Raw genomic sequence first — 20273 nt, forward strand, 5'->3', positions numbered from 1 at the left:
TGAAGTAAACAGGAAAATTACTCACCTTAATGATGCATTTCACTGGCATTGCCACTTTGAGAGCCTGTCAGATTTAATACTTTCTGTCTTCCCTTCCATCGCCTCCCATCGGTGTGATTAATAGTCTATTAGAAGGATGAAGTGGAGAGGTATCCACACCTTCCCTCAGGTGGAATAAATAGGAGGGGAAGCAAAGTGAGTAGGAGAAAGGGGATCATCTTTGTCCATCTGAGCCATTTGGTCTTTGTTGAGAGGGCACATCCAGAAGAGCACTCATTTACTGACTTGGTTGGTTGCCCCTTGGCCTCCCAGTTAGCTACCAGTCCTGCTCCATGGGGTGCATTGGCCAGTTCCCCACTCCAGAAACAGTCAGGGAGCAGTCCTGAATTTGGTCACAGCACAACAGCTGTAGCACTGTAGGAAGGCAAGGAAAAAAATACAAATTATTTGTATGTGAAGTTCTTCAGGGATTATTTGCCCTTTTTGTAAAGTACATTGAATCTGAAACCTAAGTCAAGAAAGAACAAATAGGATAGAAAATGCATCTGGGCAAAGGTGTTTAGTATGAGAGGTCATAAGACATTAAACCTGTTTTTAGCTTGGAATTGCTTGAACTTTCTTTCCTGTACCAGAATGAATGTGCAAAGACTGGTTTGCATCTCCTGTGACCCTGTCCGTGTCCCAGCTAGGAAGATGGGCCAGTATTTGACGTAAATACTCTTACCCTCGCAACATGCTGACACTGTGGTATTTTACAAGTAGGCTAGTCCTTTGGCATGAGCCAGAATTTGGGTGGAAATCTGTCACCATCTAGTAAAGTGTCCTGCTTTCCAGGGTGTTGAATGGCTGGTGCAATCTGTGGCAGTGTGCCTGATAGTGCTGGGACTGACTCTGACACTAATGTGCAGGCTTAGGATGTTGCTGATTGAAAAGACTATATTGCCAGACCAACTTTGTTGTTGTTGTTTTTTTTGTGTTTTTTTTTTTTTTTTTATGAGTTCTCTTGTCCAGCTTGGCTTCCCTCTGGTGTAACAGATACTGTATGAGTGACTCATTCACTTTCCTCTGAGTTATTAATGAAATTGCCTTATTTGCAGATGAAGGAACTAAAAGGAATTTTGTACTAATGTCTTATATTGGGCATTTGCTTGTACTCTGCTTCTTCCCCTGATCTTTAGCTGGTGTGGAGCTACCTGAATCTGTGGCTGTGTCATAAACTGCAGAGTACCCAAAGCCTCTATGGGGCTGCAGGATCTGACCTGCTTCTCTGGGACTTCCACTGCTGACTCATGTTTTTGAAACCAGGTTAGAATTGGTGGGAGCAGACTAATTTTGGAGAGCTTTGGGATTTTTGCTTTGCTGTTTACTTTGTCTTAATTGAGCAACCTTTATGTATTGCTGTGCTTCTTCCCTCATGGTTGAGTTCATCACCCTTTGACTTTCAGCAGGGGACAAAAGTGACAGGGAGATGCATTAAAAATTGGTGTCTGGTTACTCCAGATGATGTTTCCTCTAGCTGATGAGAGTTTTTGGAGTTTGGCTGGTAGGATGGAGCATGCTGCAACATGAGAACTTGAAACAAATGAGATCTGGGAGGCTAAGAGGAAACACACAACAGCTTTCCTCTTTGGCTGAGCCTGGGACAGATGACTGTAAGAAAGTTGAATCCCCCACAGCAAGCTAGGAGGAGGTTTGAAATGGCCAGCCTGGACTTTACTTAAAGTAGTCCATAAGCAGAACAGGTTCTGGTGCTCAGTATCAGAGGCCAAGGCACGTGAGTCAGGAGCAATATGTGGTGGGGTGGGTCTGTTGTTGGGAGCCTGAATATGTTCTTTTCAGTTCATTTCTGGAGTCCTTTTTAACGGAAATAAGATTTTTCAGTAAAATACAGGTTGAATCAGGTCTTAAATTCAGGTTTGAGCTCACAAATTCCCTTACACAGAGGCACACTGACTTGAGCAGGCACTGGTCAACAGTGCTACCAAAAGTTAAGCGTATGCTGAAGATTTTTTTACTAAATCAAGTCCTGGAGGTTTTTGCCTTCAGCATTGGAGTATGCATTCTGGTGTAATGAGTAGAATTGCCTGGAAGGACTATTGCTGGTTATGTCATTGTTGCAGTGTTCAGCTGCTCTGATGCTTGAGGTCATACAATCAACTTAGTTTCATGTAGGCAAACGTGGTCATATGTGTACTGTCCACTCACTTGCATTACCTGCAAGCAGGTGTGTGTATTTTATAGAGATGCAAATATTTGTTAGTCCAGTGTAGTGCTTTGTTAGCAGTGGGTTACCCTCTTGCTAGGAGGATGTGAAGTAGCCACATGTCTTTGAGAGTAGCAGGCCTGTAGAAGGAGGGAAGAAATGCAGTGGAGTTATCCACAAAGCTGCTTTGGCAATCACTGAAATGATTAAAAATTTTGCTGTTGAATTTTGTTGGCTTACTAATTAATAATTGAAATGAATGTTTTCCAGATCCAGTTTTAAGTAATTATTTAGACTAATGCTGATCACCCCTCACTATTCTGCTGGAATTTAACACATAGGTGAGTGTAGGTGAGTTTGGGTAGAATGAGAGTGAACCTCCAATATGTATGTTTCTTAATGTTGTATTTTCTGTGGTAGGCAAATAGGTTGCTTATTTGTTGTGCATTCATAGTGGAGCAGTTGCTGGCAGATGTATCGTTGAGGAAGATGTTCAGCAGCAGATCAGCTTGCCTTTCACCAGATTTGCTCTCATTTCATACTTCTACCTCACAAAATTTCTGCTGCAAAGCAATCTGTTGGAAATATAAATTACTCGACATTGATGGCATCTGAAACTTGTTTGCTACTGCTAAAGTTTAGAAGCTGGCAGAGAAACTGGACACAATACACAAGCAGTGTGTGAGCTGGCTGCACAAACTAAGGCCATTTTACTGCAGAAGTCTCATGATTTTGGTTTTTAAATAAGTTAATTTCAAAAATATTTAAGTAATAGACTAGCAGAGGAAGAAAACTCACAAAACCAAAGAGTAAAGCCTTCCTTTACACCCATCACTTCGTATCAAAAAAATGTGTAAAGCTTGCCTCCAAAGTTTTCCATTTGGGGTTTTTTCTCTTGATACAGGATACTTTTCAGTTGATTCTTTGTTGTTGTTGTTTGTTTTTTAAATGATTTCCAAGCTGATCCTTAAGAGGTTTTTGTTCGTTGATGAAGTAAGTCTGTAGATATGAAACTGAAATGTAAAAGCCCACATATGTAAAGCTTTCACAGTTACAATGGTTTCATAGTGCAAAAGCAATATGGAAAATTATCAGTTTTACTTCTGTTATTATCGTGGCTTTGCTGACAGTGTTAGGTAGAGGTAGTCTGGAATTAAAACCCCTCAGTGAGAGGCTGAATATTGTCATATGAAGGAATTATCTTTATTATCCTAAAGATGCAAGAATCTAGCAGATGCTCTCAATTTGGTGTTTTTTGGGAATTTCAGGGGGTCTTCTATACCATGGCCAGGTGTGCGTGTCCCCTTTTCATCCTGCCCTCCGAGTCACAGTGTGTTTGCGGGCGGTGGGGGCCGGGGCGGGAGTGCTGCTCACAGGGCAGGGCGCTCCTGCGGGGAGCGGGAGCGCGGAGCTGTCCGTCTGCCAAGGCGAGAGGCGGCTGTGCCGCTGCCAGAGGGGCAGAGCTGCCGTTCCCCCGCTCGTTGCCCTGCGGTGGCACAGCGCGGGGAGCCCGGGGGGCCGCGCCCCGCGGTGCCCGCGGCCGGGGAGTGGCTCCGCGGCGGGACCCGGCGCGGCGGGCCCGGGCCTTGAATCCCTGTCCGCAGGCTACGTTTCTGCGCTCTCCTCCCTGCCACCCCTCCCCTTCCCCGTTTACCTAAGCAGGTCAGCACACACGCACGCACCCATATATTTATTTTTTCGCTAAGGCTTGCAAGGCGCAGCAGCTGCCGGCGCGGGGAGTGCCGCCCGCCGCGGGGCACCCCGCGCTCGAGCCCCGTGTGCCGCTGCCCCGCAGCGCTGCCCTGCGCTGTGCGCGCCGCCGCCGGGGCTCGCGTCCCCCCTCGGCGCGGGCGGCCGGGGGGACGCGGGGCCCACCTGCCTGATGTCAACATCCCGGCGGGCGAGGCCAGCAGGAATGTGCCGCTCCCCGCCCGGCGCAGGTAATTAATCCCCGCGACTGACAGGTGGCAACAGGCGGCCTTTGGCTGCGGCTCCCGGGGAAAAGCGCTCGGAGGAAGGATTTTAATAACTCATCGGCACCGTTCGTGCGCGTCTGGCGAGGCGGTGGGGACGGGGAGGGGGCAGAAGAGCCCCAGGGGAAAATGAAGTTTAAGTCTTTGCAAAGGCAAACACCCTTGGGTGATTCATTGCCCTTCTTCGAGAGGGAAAAGAGTGTGGCATGGTTTTTCCTTTGCCCTGAGGTGGAGAAATTTGGTAAATGCCTGCAAAGCACTGGTGGGGCTGCATCAGCATCCCCTCCTGCTCCCATGCTCCGGGGCACCGCACGATGGGGGACGCTCACAGGCATGCCTGTCTCCCTGGTGCCCGGGGCTGTGTGGCTGGGAGTTGTTGCCACATTTGATGGATCTGTGTCACTGGACCTATTGGCCGTGCCCATCCATGGTTTGAATGCCAGCTATGTCCACTAGCAGCAAGCTGTCCCCTTTTTTCTGGAGCCTGGTGGGACAGAGGACTTCAAACAGAAGCTGCAACAAGTCAGTTCACAAGCCATGTGGTTAAGGTTATGCTGAGCTGAAGGTTAAATCTGGAAGGAGATGTCCATGTGTGCAGCACTCCTGGTACAGCTCCTCTTCACGGAGTGTCCTCTGGATACAAGTTGGTTCCTAGAGTGTGTGTGCATGTGCACATGTGTGTTTCTGATGTGCCCCCACACGCTCCCAGCAGTGTTTTGTAAATTAAAAGTTAAATCATGGTCAAGCATAGCAAAAGTCTTTAAGGTGGTCGTGTAAATTTCACTTTTTGTTCTTAGTTGGTAGCTTCCTTTCTTCCTTTCTTTCTCCTTTCTTTAGGAGAACAAAACACTGCCTTTTGTTCTCCTAAATAATTAAAACATGTTCAAATTATTTTCTATTTCTTTGTGACTCTCCTTGTTTTCACCTTTGAATACTTTGCTGCAGGTTGCTATTGCATTCCCACTCTTCTAATGTGTTCTTTTTTTTTTTTTTTTCCCTTCTTAGGGAGTTAGTTTGGTAGGGGAGAAAGCATAGCTGATTGACAGCTTTGAAAACATCAGGTAAAATGAATCTAGTTAACTGAGTTGAACTAAAACATGACTGCTTGAAAGAAGCTTGCAAAAGATTTGAAAGACCTGTTGATCTGAGCAGGAGGGGCTCAGGGAGCTGTAATGCCTTAAGCCAACCTCTGGGATCACCTTCAAGCTGACATCCGTCAGCATTTGTAGAGCTGACTGAACCCCACTCCTTTTAAAGATTTAGGAGCCATAATCCCTCTGCTGGATCAGATGGTAAAACAGATATTAGAGGTAGATTTCAAAAGTAGTGTTTGGGGGATTTCACTGCATCAGAGTTTTGCAGAGGAATTGAGTAATCTGTAAAAAGCCATTGTGGCTTGTATTGCATTGAGCACTTCCTTTCAGGAGACTACAGTCCTTTCTAGCAAAAATTCTCCATTTGAGAGTCAAGAAGTGTTTTGTTTTTGCCTTTCAACCCTTTGTTGACACACCTTCAGTAGAAGGGGCTTACTGAGAAATCAGACAGGTGTTGCTTGATGGTAGCTGGCGTGTGTATTGTGATACTGAATTACCAGCCAGGGTGCCTAGAGTGGGTAATACAGTATGTCTTCACAGGCAGGTGGGGAGAGCAGAGCTGCAGGCACTGCAACGTTTGTATCTTTCATTTTAAAATGTATTAAGCAAAAAGCTAAATTCCTGACAGGCAGCAGTTGAACTCCAAAGAAAAGTCCTAGCCAAAGCTCTTTCCTCTCCCTCTTGAGTAGATAACACATTTCCAGGCTCAGCTCTTTTGCTTTCAGGTCTGTACTCTGGTGGAAGTGGTGTTGCATTCCTCAGGCTGTTGGCACAACCTTTGTTCCTACTGCTAGATAATGGTTGTTCTCATCTTGTTAACTGATAGACTTGTTTGTTTAGTCAAACTCATTTTTTATATTGGTACTCCTAATTAATTTAGTTTTTCTGCTCAAGTATGTTGATTAATAGTCATGCTTTGGAATTCTGGGAATTGCTCACAATCTTACCCCTCATTACAGCAAGTGTCAGTTTGCAGCAAAATGGTGAGTGGGGGGACTGTCACCTCCTGCAGGGTGCAGTGGTGTGGGACCACTGAGGAGCAGCACCTGTGCCAAGAGGGTGATCCTTGCTTTCAGGCACTGAGTGCACAAACAGCTTCTGCCTCGGGTTTTCTTTCTGAAGTGCCTTTGCTTTGAAATCTATATACAATATCCTGTCTTGCTCTGTGGATATAGCGATTATCACTGATCCAGGACGAAGTCACTATGACCTAGTTGTTGGCATCTATTTATGCCAGTAAATGGCTGTGCATCAGGTTACTCCTGGTTGCAGCAAAGTTGGCGGGGTGGGAAACTCAAGCCCGTCTCTGTCTGACAGCAGGTACCCCATGGACAGATTTACACTGGTGTTAAATGACTGTCCCTTCAGTGATTACACACTCACAGGCGGCTCTGCCTGGGGTAGATGTGAAATCATGGCTCTGTGCCATGTCCCCAAGCCTGTGCAATGCCTGTGAGGCTTGAACTCCTCTTGCAGTCAGGTGACAAAAAGGCAGCTCAGCCCCTGTTGCCTCTTTTGACTCTGCTGGGCACTGTCACTAAATTTTCTCACGTCCTAACTGTGCTCCAAGGCAGAGGTGGGCTCCTGGTTACCCTCCTTTCCTGACATGCCAAGTTCAAGTTGTTGGCTGGAACCTGCAGCTCTTGAGTCTGCCCTGTGTTTCTTTATTGGATGGGCTTGTTCATCATAACTCATTAGCTCTTGGCTGTTTGCTTTCTGTGAATTTAGAGTGTAGGTCTAATGCCTTCCTTGCTAGTTGTAGCCCAAAGGGTCCAACAGTTGGGGTCCTAAAGGGTGGGTGAAAAGCAGATCCCTTTCTCTGCTCACTGAGGGGCTGTGCTCTTCGATCACGAGCCTCAGCACTTGTGCTGGTTTTGGGTACATCTCAGTCCTTCTGAAAGCAGTGATTTTTGGTTTTCCGCTTTCTTGTAACCCCAGCTTTCTGTCTTTGAAGATCCTATACATAAAATTACAGTCAGCACCACGAGTCCTGATCGGTAACTGAGGGTGTGTATCTCCTTCCATTTGTTCAATTCTCTGGATGCCTGCAGACACTGGACACATATGCCATGCCTTCTGTGCACCACTGCTCTTCAATATTTATACTTGCATTTCAGCCCATCACCTTTGGGTGCCCAATTCTTTATGCTTCAATGATGTCAAGGCATCCAGGTGATTAGTTGGCTTTTTGAGATTTTTTTTTAGGCTTTCTGTCCTTGAAGCCTTCACAGTGCTATGAGCAAACTGATGTGTTGAAGGAAACAATGCTTTACAGGTTTTCTTCCTTTTTAAATATAAGTGATTATTTTTCTTCCTCTTGAGATGGAAAGACAACATGGTGAGCTCACTCTTACCTTCAGTAAGGAATTGCTTTTTAATTAAAAAACAATAAGGAATTTCAGGCTTAAAAGATGTATGATACAAATCACCATCTAGATGTGTTTCGCAACTTTTTTTTTTTGTAATTGTTTGGCATGTTCCCCGTTTCCGCGGGCTGGGTAAATCCTTTGTGGGTTTAATCTCTAGCCTGAAGGCACATAAAATACATTGCACAATTTGGCCTTTGCATTTTAAAGAAATCTCTTTTTTTGTATCTTAAATACGTGTAGCATCTTCTCTGCCACATGGCAGGATGGTGTTGAGTGAGGAGGGAAGGAACTGGCTTGGCTTATGTTTAATCCCTCTCTCCTACCCAGTGTCTCTTGCAAGTTTGATTTTTCCTATATTAGAAGTGTGTACACTCTGGAATGCAAATAATCCCTGACTATCACTAGCTAATCCTTTTCCTGCTGCATCACATCATCTGCCACCCGCCCTTGCACGCGCTGGCTCTCCCCGTCCCAGTGGGGTACATGGCCACAGGGTGCTCCTGACCAGTATGAACCTGTCACTGCTGTGTTTGAACAGCTGGGAACGGGGCTCTGTTGGCCCATGGCTGCTAGAGACCTTTTCCTGTGAGGAAACAAACACCCTGGGGCTTTCACTTCTCTTTATCTGCAAGAACTGAGGACACAGGAGATGGGGAAATGCCAGCAGTTCCTGTGGGTTAGGTTGTTATAGGGAGAGCTCTGCAGTCATAAATGTCGGAATACCAGGAGAAAACTGAATGCCTCTGGAGTAGGGTTCTGAAAAACCTGCTGTGTTTTGGAGCAGCCTTACACAGGAGGGGAAACTGGAGAGTCTCCTTCATGGAAGATATCCAGGAAAATGGGTTTAGGTTGTACAATACTGAACCACTTGGGACTTTCCTTGCCATCCTCCCTGCTAAGCAGATGCCTTTATTTTGGTGAGGGATTTTGAAAAGAAACCACCAACTTCAGCCTTGATATTTTGCTGAGTTAAGGTTTCCAGATGTGAACACACTCTGTGGAAATGCTGTGTTAGTTTACTGTTGTAGTGGGGAACATCTTAAGAGAAATCTAATATGCTCCAAATTAGCACAGTGAATAAGAGCATCTTGTTCTGTTCCAAGTGCTCATTGCATGGTCACAGCCTCCCTTTTGGAGCCAGTTGCTGGGTTATGCTCTAGGTTATGGTCACTGTGGGCTGGTCTTTGGGCTATTCAACTCTTCTGGCCTTTGAAAAATAAAATACTGGATTCCATTTACCTTATTTTTGGATGTAATGATTTGAGTTCAGAAGTGAGGGGACTGCTACAGAGATGTTCAATAGATGTAGGAGATGATTTCAAAAAAATTGATGAAATGTCAGATTTGATATAACTCCCAAATTGATCAAGGTCTTGTTTTCAAGTACTGCTCAGTTACAAGGTTGATGTTTTGATTTAATCCCTCTGCAAGAGTAGGAAGATTTCTTAGAAAACAGGATGAAGCACTTTTATGTCTGTGGTTTTGAGTGCTTCCAGGATTACAGGATGCTGTGAAAAGAATAGCATCTGTCTTGTTAGGTGGGTGGTGGGTGTCCTTTGCAAGAGGGAGTGTGTGCCCAAGAGAAATAAAGGCTTTATTTGTTCGAGTAAATGAAGTGCTCTTTATCTGAAGATTTTTGCCTTTGGGGAAGTTAGGATGTAGATTTATGCTCTGCTATTTTACAGCAGGTAAAGGTCTAGGGGTTTTGTCACTTTTCTGGAAGTGTGGCTGTTGTACAAACAAATGCAGTGCCTGTGCAGTGGCTGGTGCTTTCAATTACATGTACAAAGCCATCTCCATGTTCCTGGTCTACCTTTATCCCTAGCTGAACTTCTGACTCTCTTTTGGTCTGTTCCCCGTTCAGTATTCCACCGAACTGAAAAAGCTGTACTGCCAGATCGCCAAGACGTGTCCCATCCAGATCAAAGTGATGACCCCACCACCTCAGGGAGCTGTCATCAGGGCTATGCCAGTCTACAAGAAAGCTGAACATGTCACTGAAGTGGTCAAACGCTGCCCGAACCACGAGCTGAGCCGGGAGTTCAACGAGGGTAAGGAGGGCAGTGCTGTGCTGGCAGTCCCTCTCCAGAGCTGCTTGGCTGATGAGCGGCCACTGAGGGATGTGACAGCAGCTTCAGAGCAAGCCTTCTGGAAACAGACCTCCCTGTGACACCTTGTGCAGCTTTTTATTTCCTGTGCTTGGCAAGAAGGATCATGCAATCAGTGCTTTAGCTGTCCCTGTGCATGCTCGTCCTTGGGAGGAAAGCACTGAAATAAACCTCGTGCCTGCCCAGGTCAGATGGATGTCTGTCCCCATGGCAGGCACTGCCCCTCTGCTAGCCTTTCTCTGCTCTGCTTTTGCCCCTGCAATGAGAAGCAGCTGTTCTTTTGCTCAGGAATGAGCTTCCATGTGGCTGGGACAGGGATCTAGTAACAGGATGCAATATCATCTCCAGCCCTAATCCACGCCTCAAAGACGGAGGGGCTGTTTGTCTCTGGCAGGGTAATGCTAAGTGCCAACATCAACTGTAGGCAATGTTCTTCTACATGTAACACTCTCAGTTCAGTATTAATGTTTTAATCTTTTACTTGCTTCTCCTCATGTTAGTGAAGTAGCAGCTGTTTTTAAAATGTCCTTTGGTTTTCTGCAAGCTCATGGGCTGGGCTCCATTTTGCCTTGATCATTTAAGTTCACATAAGTTCAGATGAGCATCTGTTTTATTCTACATACATTATTTATCTCCTACTGTAAAAAAACCCAGTTGGTGTCAGTTAGCAGAATGTCTTAGGAGTCTGGATCCCATTGCTGGTTACAGTGCAGCCAGCTAGACAAGCCCCAGAAATAAGCAAGGACTTGGGAGTGTAAAATCAGAGTGGAGCAAGACAGTTCCTCAAAACAGTTTTTTATATTAAAAAGTGCTTTTCTGAGAGGACTGGATTTATTGAGGTTTGACACCATTCAGTAATGGAGTTTTAAGAAATGAAAAAACTATAAATTCTTATTCTGAAATAATTATTTCTGTAGAAATAGGCTGTATTTTGAGTAAGTAATTAACAGTTAATAAACAAAACAAATTCTTGAGATGAATCCATAGCAGGCTCCTCTCCTCAGCATTTAGTTATATGTTGTAGAAACACTGAAGAAAATTTGTAGGCAGGAAGCTTTTAATTATTGGAAAGTGGACTAGGAACCGAGAAGATCATGTTCCCTTCTGCTGCTGCTGTAAGCAAGCATGATTTTTCAAGCTGACCATTAATTAAATGCATAGTTCTATTGCTTCTTGAATCTTTTTTTTAAGGATCAAGACTGATGGAAGGAGGCAGAAGAGGGCTAGCAATTGATGGGAAAAAAGAGTAGAAATTGAGACTTGAAGGAATTTGCTTTGTGTATGCATTAGAGGGAGGAAAATAAAGACTTTCAGCTGGTGTGAAAATCCAGCAGGAGTTATCTGCTGGAAGAACTGCTGTGAGCTGCCATTCAGTTCACATTTTGGCTCACTTCTTCTGGGATCGTGGGAAGCCCTTGTTCAAATTTGGCCACAGGCATCCAGAATGAGCTTGAGAAAGCCTGTGTTGCCTTTGGTGCCTGGCAGCAGGGATCTTGGGAAGGGATGCTTCAAGGGCTGAGAGGCACCTCTGTGTGCTCTGATGGACCTCTGGGGCCACGTGCATCTCCCTTGATGGCAGATCTTGCCACCCTGTGCATGACCTTACTTCACTAAACAGTCTCTTGTTTTTTTCCTCTTTGCCTTTGCAGGACAGATTGCACCTCCCAGCCACCTGATCAGAGTGGAAGGGAACAGCCATGCCCAGTATGTAGAAGACCCCATCACTGGGAGGCAGAGTGTGCTGGTCCCCTACGAGCCACCGCAGGTATGCTGTGAGCTCGAGCTGGTGTCATCCTGGCACACAAGGGTTGGGGGTTGTAACCCTGGTCAAAGGAGATGGGGTCTTGGGCTTTCCCTGTCCTCATCACAATGAATCCCTTCTTCCTTTCTGTCAGAAATGAGCTGTGAAACACCCTCCTTATCCTTTGAGAGCAGGAATTCTTCATTTCTTTTAAGGAAGCTTTGTATTGGGGGCCTATTTCATGCTGGTCCATTTGCAGCCCAGCTTAGGAAATGCAAGAGGAGAGCTTGGGAAAAGCAGAGCTTTCCATCCACGATCTCTTCCTCTCCACCTTTGTCTCACCCAGGTCGGTACTGAGTTCACCACAGTCTTGTACAACTTCATGTGCAACAGCAGCTGCGTTGGAGGGATGAACCGCCGCCCAATCCTTATCATTGTGACCCTGGAAACCAGAGAGTAAGTTGTGCATCATGAGTGTAACCCTTCTGGCTTCTCTTCCACTTAGGGTAGCATCCTACATCCTTAGGAACAGCTTAATTCAAGGGGCTATAGGATATTTTTTAGATCTTTGCAGTTGGGAGTTGCCCAGCACCTGAGAAATCTGGACTGGGAAATGGAAGGTGCAGAGTGTGGTGTGAAGCTGAGAGCTGCTGGCTTGTGTCCAAGATGCCAGCTGATGTTTCTCCTCACCTCTCTTCCCAGTGGGCAAGTCTTGGGCCGCCGATGTTTCGAAGCCCGTATTTGTGCTTGCCCAGGCAGAGACCGCAAGGCAGACGAGGACAGCATCCGCAAGCAGCAAGTGTCTGACAGCACAAAGAATGGTGATGGTACGAAGCGCCGTAAGTAGCTGCAGAGCTGGGCAGATGGGGCTGTCTCCGAGTGCTTGTGCCACAGGGACAGAGTGATGCTGTGCATGGGCTTGCAGGCAGGGGGGCATTAGATGTCTATTCTCCTAGGGTGAATCAGCCTAAAAATTGAGCTGGTGTTCACAAAGCAGTGTTTGACAGTCTGGGTGTGTGGGCTCCCTTGCAGCATTGCTGGTGTTAGATTAGCCCTGCCAGTGGTGACTGGAGGGGGTGTTTATTTGCCACCTTCCAATTGTATGTCTGGAACTCTGAACCTTTTGAACCTTTGCTGCTTGTTTGGGGTCATGCTGTTATTCTTTGCTTCATCTAGCCAGCGTTCTGTGCTGTGGCAGGTGTCTTCCAACCACAGGGATCTAGACTGAGGCTGCACACAAACCCTGCTGTGCTTTGCCGACGTCCTGGCAAGCGGCCTCTCTGTGCTCTGAAGAGAGCCAAGTCCTCACTGGACATGCAGGATGTGGAAATCCACCTTTGGTTTCCCCTGTACTCAGTGAAGGAAGCAGGCTGAACAGCAGGGCGCAGGTTATGACAGGAGGCAGACTAGAGAGAGACTTTTTCTCAGTGAGTTCTGCTCCCTGCCAATGGTCTCACTATTATGGATCACTGATTTCACCAGCAGCTTGTGAGCCTTATAATACCAAAACTTTCTGTAACTTTACAGGAAAGAGCCAGTGCTTGTCTGGAGTGTGACTTGCCAGGGTTCTGCCAGCACTCCTTGGCTGATGTGTTTCCCCAAGTGACATGGCCAGCCAGCATCTGCAGTCGTGTCTGCCTTAAGGAGCCAGGAGCTTCAAGGACAGTTCTGGAGTGGCTCAGGCAGAGATCCCTTCAGAGCACTACAGATCTGAGCTGGTCATGCACTTCATATCCCTTTTGTATCTCTCTTTTTGCCTTTTTCTTCTTTGTGTGCTCCTCCCCTCCCTCTTCCCCCCTTTTCTTTTTTTAATGGGATGCCTTTGGGGTTTCTTTTCCAGCTTTTCGACAAGGAACTCATGGCATACAGATGACATCTATCAAAAAAAGACGCTCCCCAGATGATGAGCTCTTGTACTTGCCAGTGAGTTCTCTCTCTTTTTGTTTACCCTATGTTTAATATCTTTAATGGTGACTCGAGGCTCACCTAGACTTCAGAAAGAGCTGAGGATGGGGCTGGGGTGTGAAAGAATGATTTTTATTTTCTTTAACTCCATGAACTGCAAATTTTAAATACATATTCCAAATAAAAATATTAAAAATCCCACTAGGTTCTAAGAATGGCTTATGCAAGGCATATGAGAATATCCCAAGGGATCTCTCTGTCCTGGTGGAAACACTGTCTTTGAGATCTAACCAGGTTTCCTCCTCTTTCCTTTCTGGGTCTGTGGCACATGACATTTCTCTAGAAAGCTGGGTGTTTTCTTACTGATAGGTGGATGCTTCTGTGGCTTTTATGTTTATTGCAGTTGTAATGCAGTGATAGAAGTGAAATATGCAGTATTAAGTGCAGACTTGGAAAGGGCAAGAAATATCTCTAATTGGCCATTTAGCTCCTTCCCATGAGCCATGTTTAATTGTTTAAATCACAAATCATGGTGTGCTTGGAGAAGAAGGGAGAGCCAAACCCAGCTCCCAAATTCATGTGCTGTCTTTTCTGAGGGCATGTAATATTCAGCACCAGATCTGCTTACATCTGAGACAAGTAAAGACATTTTCTGTCTAAATAGGTTGGATCAGGATGTTGCTTTTGGCTGGCATAGATCCACACTGAGCCATATGACAACCCCAAGATGTTCATCAGCCTGCAGTGTGAGATTATCACTCTTCAGTATTTGCTGCACCTCTAGAACAAAGCTAGCATTTTTGTGTGAGCATACTGTATAAACAGACTATTTGCATCCTGCTCTGGTTGTTTACTTGACATTCTCAAAGACTTTCTAAGGTGGCTATCAATAAGGTCTATAAATGCCGTCCTTTAAAGCTTTTCTTTCCCCCCAACCCCCTGTCCTTTTCCTGTGACCCAGGTGAGGGGACGGGAGACATACGAAATGCTACTGAAGATCAAAGAGTCCCTGGAGCTGATGCAGTTCCTTCCCCAGCACACGATCGAGACCTACCGGCAGCAGCAGCAGCAGCAGCACCAGCACTTGCTCCAGAAGCAGTGAGTACCAGCGTGCTTGCAGTGTCAGTGCAGTGGGGAGAGAGGAGAGAGACACAGAAGGCTTCTGCACAGGTGTTCACAGGGACACAGTGCTCAGTTGAGGGCTGAGCAATGGGACAAAGTGGTCCTGCTTCCCCCAGCGCATGACCTGACTGCTGGCAAGGTCCCTCTCTATTCTTTCATCCCACATATTTCAACTTTTGGCCTTAGAGGGTGAATGAGGATGGGCTCAGTGCCTCATTTGACTTCCAGCCAGAGCCCAAGACACGGCAGAGTCATTGACAGACAGCCTGTGGTCAGAAACCTGCTGCATGTGCCCATCCCTGCTGGGCAGCACAGCCTGGGTGCACTCCTGTCCCATCACTCCATGGAAATGGCAGCAGACATGGAACCATCTCCAGTGTCTTCTCCAGGGTATCCCTCTGACCACCTTGCTAAGAGTGTGTAGAGCTGGGACTGTGAGCACGAGCTCAGCCAAGTGCTTGCACCCCACTGCAGTGCATCTCTCGTGCATTAGAGGGCTGGTGTTTCAGTGGTACAACAGCACTTCAGGTTGTTCAGGCAGCTGAAAGTCAAGAGCAAAGCTGAAACACAAAAAAATTCCTTTGTGGCTATTGGGCACTTCAAAAAAAGATTCTATACACACTTTTGAAGTATTGTCAAAAACTGCCCTTTGCCAGATGACTCTTCACATTGCTCATGAGAAATTTCCATCCTTTCTGAACTCAGCTAACAGGGATTGCTCTGGATGCTGTGAGGAGGATGGAGAAAAGAAAGGCCAAATAGGTGTCTGGGTTCCCAAAGCTTTGCAGTCAGAGGCTTGGGCAGAGAATGACTTCCCAGACGGGCAGTAAGCAGTGTCATTCATGGGCATTGCTTCACCTGCTGTCTTGGGTGACAGAAAATAGCACCCAGGCTGTAGGTGGCTGCCAGCGGCAGTGCTTGGGATCTCGTGCATTCCTGGGGGCTGTGGGTATAACTCATTCCTCTGCAGAGGTTAGCATGGGGCCAAGGCACCACATAAGTCCCACTTGAGCCTGTAGGGATTTATTTCAGTGCCTTGGCCTTGTCTCAGGACTTCTGCAATACCACAGCTTTCTGCCAGATCTCTGCATGTGTTCACATTTCGACCTGTGTGTTTTTAGTGTCAGCTGGAGTCCTGTGGAGGTGTGAGAAAAGCCTTCTGCCAAAATGTCTGGAGCATCCAGGGGCTCTGGATTCTTTTCTTCTTAAAAATCTCATTATTGTTATTTACTTTTATCATCATCTGCACTGTTTGTATATACTATAGCTTGTATTTACTAGCTCCTAGGCACTGTGGCATTTGTGTGCTTTACTGCTTGTCTTCAAAGCTTCACCTGAACCACAGCCTTTTCAGCTGAGAAGTGGTTTTGGAAGCAGAAATGGACAGCAACAGATGACAGCTTTCCCTTGGTGCTGACAGTTGGCTTTGCCATAATTACTTTTTTCATTCTTTCTATATCAGTAGAATAGGTTCCTGGCAAATGAGGTTGGTATTTTTGTTACCTTTAAGACCAGCATGTAGAAGTTCAGCCATTTAATTTAATGGAACTTCTTTTGGCATGTCTCCTGGCACTTGTCCAGTTACAGACTCATTTTTCTCAGTTGCTGAGTGTGCTTATGCAGGGGAGAAAGATTAAGAGCTTTAAAGGGTGCCAGGAGCATGGAGAAAAATAACTTTCAGTATTTGTCCAGAGCTGCTGCAGTTGTCTCTGTCCACAGCCTGCCATCAAGCATTGTCCTCTGTGCTGAAATGCATATTCAGGCAAGTTTCTTAGGTGCACTTTGGGTTTTGGTGCTTTTTCCTCAGTAATCCATGGTATGACTTAATATCTGAAGGAATGTGTTCAGGGCAAAGAGATGTTTAGGCTGAAAAGACTCTAAGATGCAATTGCACCCCAAAAAAGGAACATTAGGTCTCAATGTAAGAATAGGGAGAGCAGCTGCTTTGTAGGGAATGGTTTGGATAAGAGCAGCCTTGCATGTGAGCAGGTTGCTGGGAGATGTCTTGCCACTGCTTCCTTGTCAGACTGGCCAAACTCAGGAGCACAGAGACTCCTTTTTGAGTCTGTTCTGGCCTTTCACTTTGTATGCAGGGATGTACTTTAAAATTTTGGTCCCAGTTTACCTTTAGTTCAATGCACATGTGAAAAGTGGGAACTGGAAAGTGTGTATGCAGTGACCAAGGTGGAATGTATTGGAAGCTGTGGGTCCTAGCAGGTCTCTGTGGGAATGGAATGTTTGAAAGTTGCCTTCGGTTCTTCCTTCTCAAAATGGAGCAGCATCCACACGTGCTCCAGAGTCACACCTTGGTGCAGAAACTGTGGATTTTTCAGTTTGCTTTTTGGGGCAGTAGTTAACGTAGAAAAGCTATCTAGGTGTGTGGAAAGAGTTTTCCCTGTCACTCCTACAACATGGAAAGCTTAATCTCTTTTGAAGAGTAGGAAAAGTAAGGTTAAGATGATCATGGTAAAAGGTAGTTCTAAAAATATAAATCTGCCATTTTGGAAAACAACTGTGTAATGGCTCTCGTGCACATACAGACCAGTGCTGCATTTGACAGGCCAGCAGATGCAGCTGTCTGACTGTTCTGGAATAGGAAGGACAAATCTGGTGACAATCAGAATTCTTGTGTCTCACTAGATGACTAAAATACTGCAATGCTTCACATTGTGCCAGACCACAATATTTCTCTGTCTCATCTCCTCTCTCTGCTTGCTCCTTTGTGCATGGTTTTCTCCTATTTAGTGTTATGCCAAATACCTTCATGATCATAGGTGGGAAGTTGTTGGGTTTTTTTCTTTACATTTCTATTCTTCCTTTTTCACTGTCAAATCCTGGGGCCCATACTTGAACTGCAGCACACATGTTTATTTAGAAGAGTTCATAGTCTTCTACCATTTGTGTAAAACAGATTTGCCAGATGATTACTGCTGCAAGAGATATCAGAGGTGGCTCATGCTTTGGGGAGGGAATGTTTCCTCATTGTCCTGCTGTGAAATATATTTGCCATCAATATTCCCACAGAGCTACCTGCATAGTCTTTAAGGGTTTCACTACAAAACACTTTTTCATGTAGTGGGTTTCATTCTGCTGAGCACTGTTTTCAAAACTATCTGTATTTCAGTTTCCTGCAGCAGAGAATCACAGGATATTTCAAGTTGGAAAAGACACATAAAGTTCATAAGGAACACCAAGCCCAGCTCCTGTGACTGAAGGGTTTTTACAAAGTCTTCCAATGGCTGCCAAGAAGGGGGCTCTTACATCCAAGTGGGATCTTGTACCCCAGCAAATATTTCTTTCCTATCAGCAGGGCTGCAGCTATGAGCCCACTGGCTGCCCTTCAGTCTAGTGAGCAGCACAACTCGCTATCCAAATGAGAAGGAATTAACCTCATTAGTGAGCTGTGACAGAACTGAGCTATCCATGCCTGGAGTGCTCCAGCTGAGCTGCGAGGATCCCAATGCTTGCTGTTGTGGGAAGGGGGCTGGTGGTGAAGGCATTCTTTGCACCTTCCCCTCGTTAATCTCACTTTTGGTGTGAAAGCTAACAGTGGATTCTTGCATGATTTTGTTTGGTTTTGTAGTGCTGTGCTTGCATGTGAACTCCAGGCACCTGGATAGTGTTCTCACTACAGCATGGCCAAGATGAAAGCCAGGTAGAAGTGCTTTATGGGCTCTGAGGATACAGTGCCCTCTGCATCAGCTGGTGGCCCCAGGGACCCCTCAGCTTTCCAAAGGAGAATAATGGAGCTGTAATCAGTATGACCAAGAGGCACTGTTCTCCCTCTCTAGCACCAGCTTCTGGTTTTGAAGTGATTGTAGCTAGAAGTAGACTCAATGGAAGCTGCTACTCCTTTTCCTCTTTGAGTGCTTTTCTTCCTCCTGGATTTGTCACTGGAAACATAATCAGGGCCTTATTTGTACCCATGAGACTAGGACAGCATCAGATTTCTCTATCAACTGGTTGTTTTCCCTTCCTTGCCAAGCACTTGCTTGTGCCTGGGGCTTTCCAGCTTCCTAAATCTCCCTGTTACATACCCTCACTGTAGGTGCTAAGACATCTGCTTTTTCCCTCTTTGAAAACCCATACTGTGATCATGAAGGTGGAAAGTAACTGTTTCTCTCATGGTGACTGGCAAAGGGTCCTGTACATTCATATTTTTCTTTTCTCTGGTTCCTTCTTTACAGTCTCCTTTCGGCCTGCTTCAGGAGTGAACTCGTGGACTCAAGGAGAGACCCTCCCAAACAGACTGATGCCATCCTAAAACATTCCAGCCCCCCAAACCCATCAGTTTATCCATAAACCGAGCTGGCAGGGCCACTTTGCCCAGCTGGCAGGACTAGGAACAGTGGGGCAAATACACAGCCTGATAGCAGCAGAGTGACTAGTGAGAGTAAACTTCTGAAGGGACTCAAACTTTGCAAAAACAACAGACACTTCTACAGACCTCTTAGCTGTAGCCAATAGCATTATGAGGTCGGGAACCATGATGTTGTCTGTCTTGGTGTAACTTTTGTTCCCCTGTTTTTGTAATGTGTTAATACTCTTTCTTCTTCTGTATTTGTGGAACTCAGCAGAGTTTCTCTGAGCAGGTCTCAATTTTAAAATGGCTTTTGTCTTGTTTAAGTTAAAAAATGTGTCCATGGACTGGGGGGATGGAAGCAGAGGATATGTGTTTAAATGGTCTGTGATAGTCAATTTGGCCTGTTTCAGTGCTGGTCATGCACTAGTATAAGTAGCTGGTGTATTTGTACTGCTGGGCAGGGAGAGGTAATAATTATATGAAGTGGCACTGCTAAGAAACCTTTTTTTTTTTTTCTGCAGAAAAGCCCTCGACTTTGGCATCATGAGTTGTTTCCACTTATTTCCAACCTTAAAGGGTCTGATGTAAAGTACATCAAAATTGTAAGGAAGGCTGTGTAACTTTGACTTTGCACCAGCTCTGCTGACATTGATCCAGCTTTACTGAGCTTAGGGAGTTCCTCCTGACTCTGTGGGCTCGATCCAAGTGGTGGGCTGAACTGCACAAGTTGAATGTGTGGTAGAGTTGTAATGATATCCATGTGTGCCCAGTGTCCATGTCCCTTTGCAGCCCAGGGTATAAAGGGTAAAGTGTCCAAAGCTCCCTAGCTGTGAAAAGGGGCTGGAACTAGCCGCTTTCCTTACAGATGTTCAGAAGTTTAGATGTTGCCTGAGCATTTCCATCAACCCTACTATCTTTTGCCCCATCTCTCCAAGCCTCATAGTTCAAAGGAAAGCAGAGTCATCACATGTTGCAGTTGGCTCAGCCAAGTGGCCTCAGGCCATGTCCACCTTGCCCATTAATCCTGCAACCAGAGGGTCTTGCTAATTGTGCCTGAAGTGTTTCTGGGTTTAGCAATCCCTGCACAGAAGACGTTTTCTCAGCAAGGACTTGTAAATTCTCACACTGCTTTTATCAAACTCTGTCTCTAAAAGCCATTCATATGGGACTTGGCTAGGAGGGGTCTGTGCCAAGCCCAGACTGTCACAAAAGAGGAACAATCTGGATGTGCATAGTTCCAGTGAGGGAGGAGGGATTTGAGGGTGGGCATTTTGCTTACTGAGAGGTGCTCAAACATCTTTACATGAAGAGCAGCCCCTGATGCTGGGAGAGAAGGGTTCTTCAACCCACGCTCTTAGGCATTGCTTCTGAGGAGCCCTCCAGTCTTCACAGCAGCAAGACATGGAAATGTGAGGAAGGTACGCCAGGAACAATGGCTGGGGAGCAGAGCTTGGT

General features: G+C 45.9%; 1 protein-coding gene across 3 annotated transcripts in view; it reads left to right on the top strand.

The window, feature by feature from the left end:
- Window positions 1-20273, top strand: part of TP63 (tumor protein p63) — an 81935-nt gene that overhangs the window by 50317 nt on the left and 11345 nt on the right. For 2 of the 3 annotated variants that reach the window (XM_053986580.1, XM_053986578.1), the window contains exons 3-8: window positions 9504-9690; window positions 11397-11512; window positions 11835-11944; window positions 12191-12327; window positions 13329-13411; window positions 14355-14491. In XM_053986580.1, the coding sequence (XP_053842555.1) occupies window positions 9504-9690; window positions 11397-11512; window positions 11835-11944; window positions 12191-12327; window positions 13329-13411; window positions 14355-14491 (770 nt within the window). The remainder of the gene's footprint in view (window positions 1-9503; window positions 9691-11396; window positions 11513-11834; window positions 11945-12190; window positions 12328-13328; window positions 13412-14354; window positions 14492-20273) is intronic. The other variant, XM_053986579.1, reaches the window with a different exon arrangement.

This window comes from Vidua macroura, chromosome 10 (assembly GCF_024509145.1).
Source record: "Vidua macroura isolate BioBank_ID:100142 chromosome 10, ASM2450914v1, whole genome shotgun sequence".
Classification (NCBI taxonomy): domain Eukaryota; kingdom Metazoa; phylum Chordata; class Aves; order Passeriformes; family Viduidae; genus Vidua; species Vidua macroura.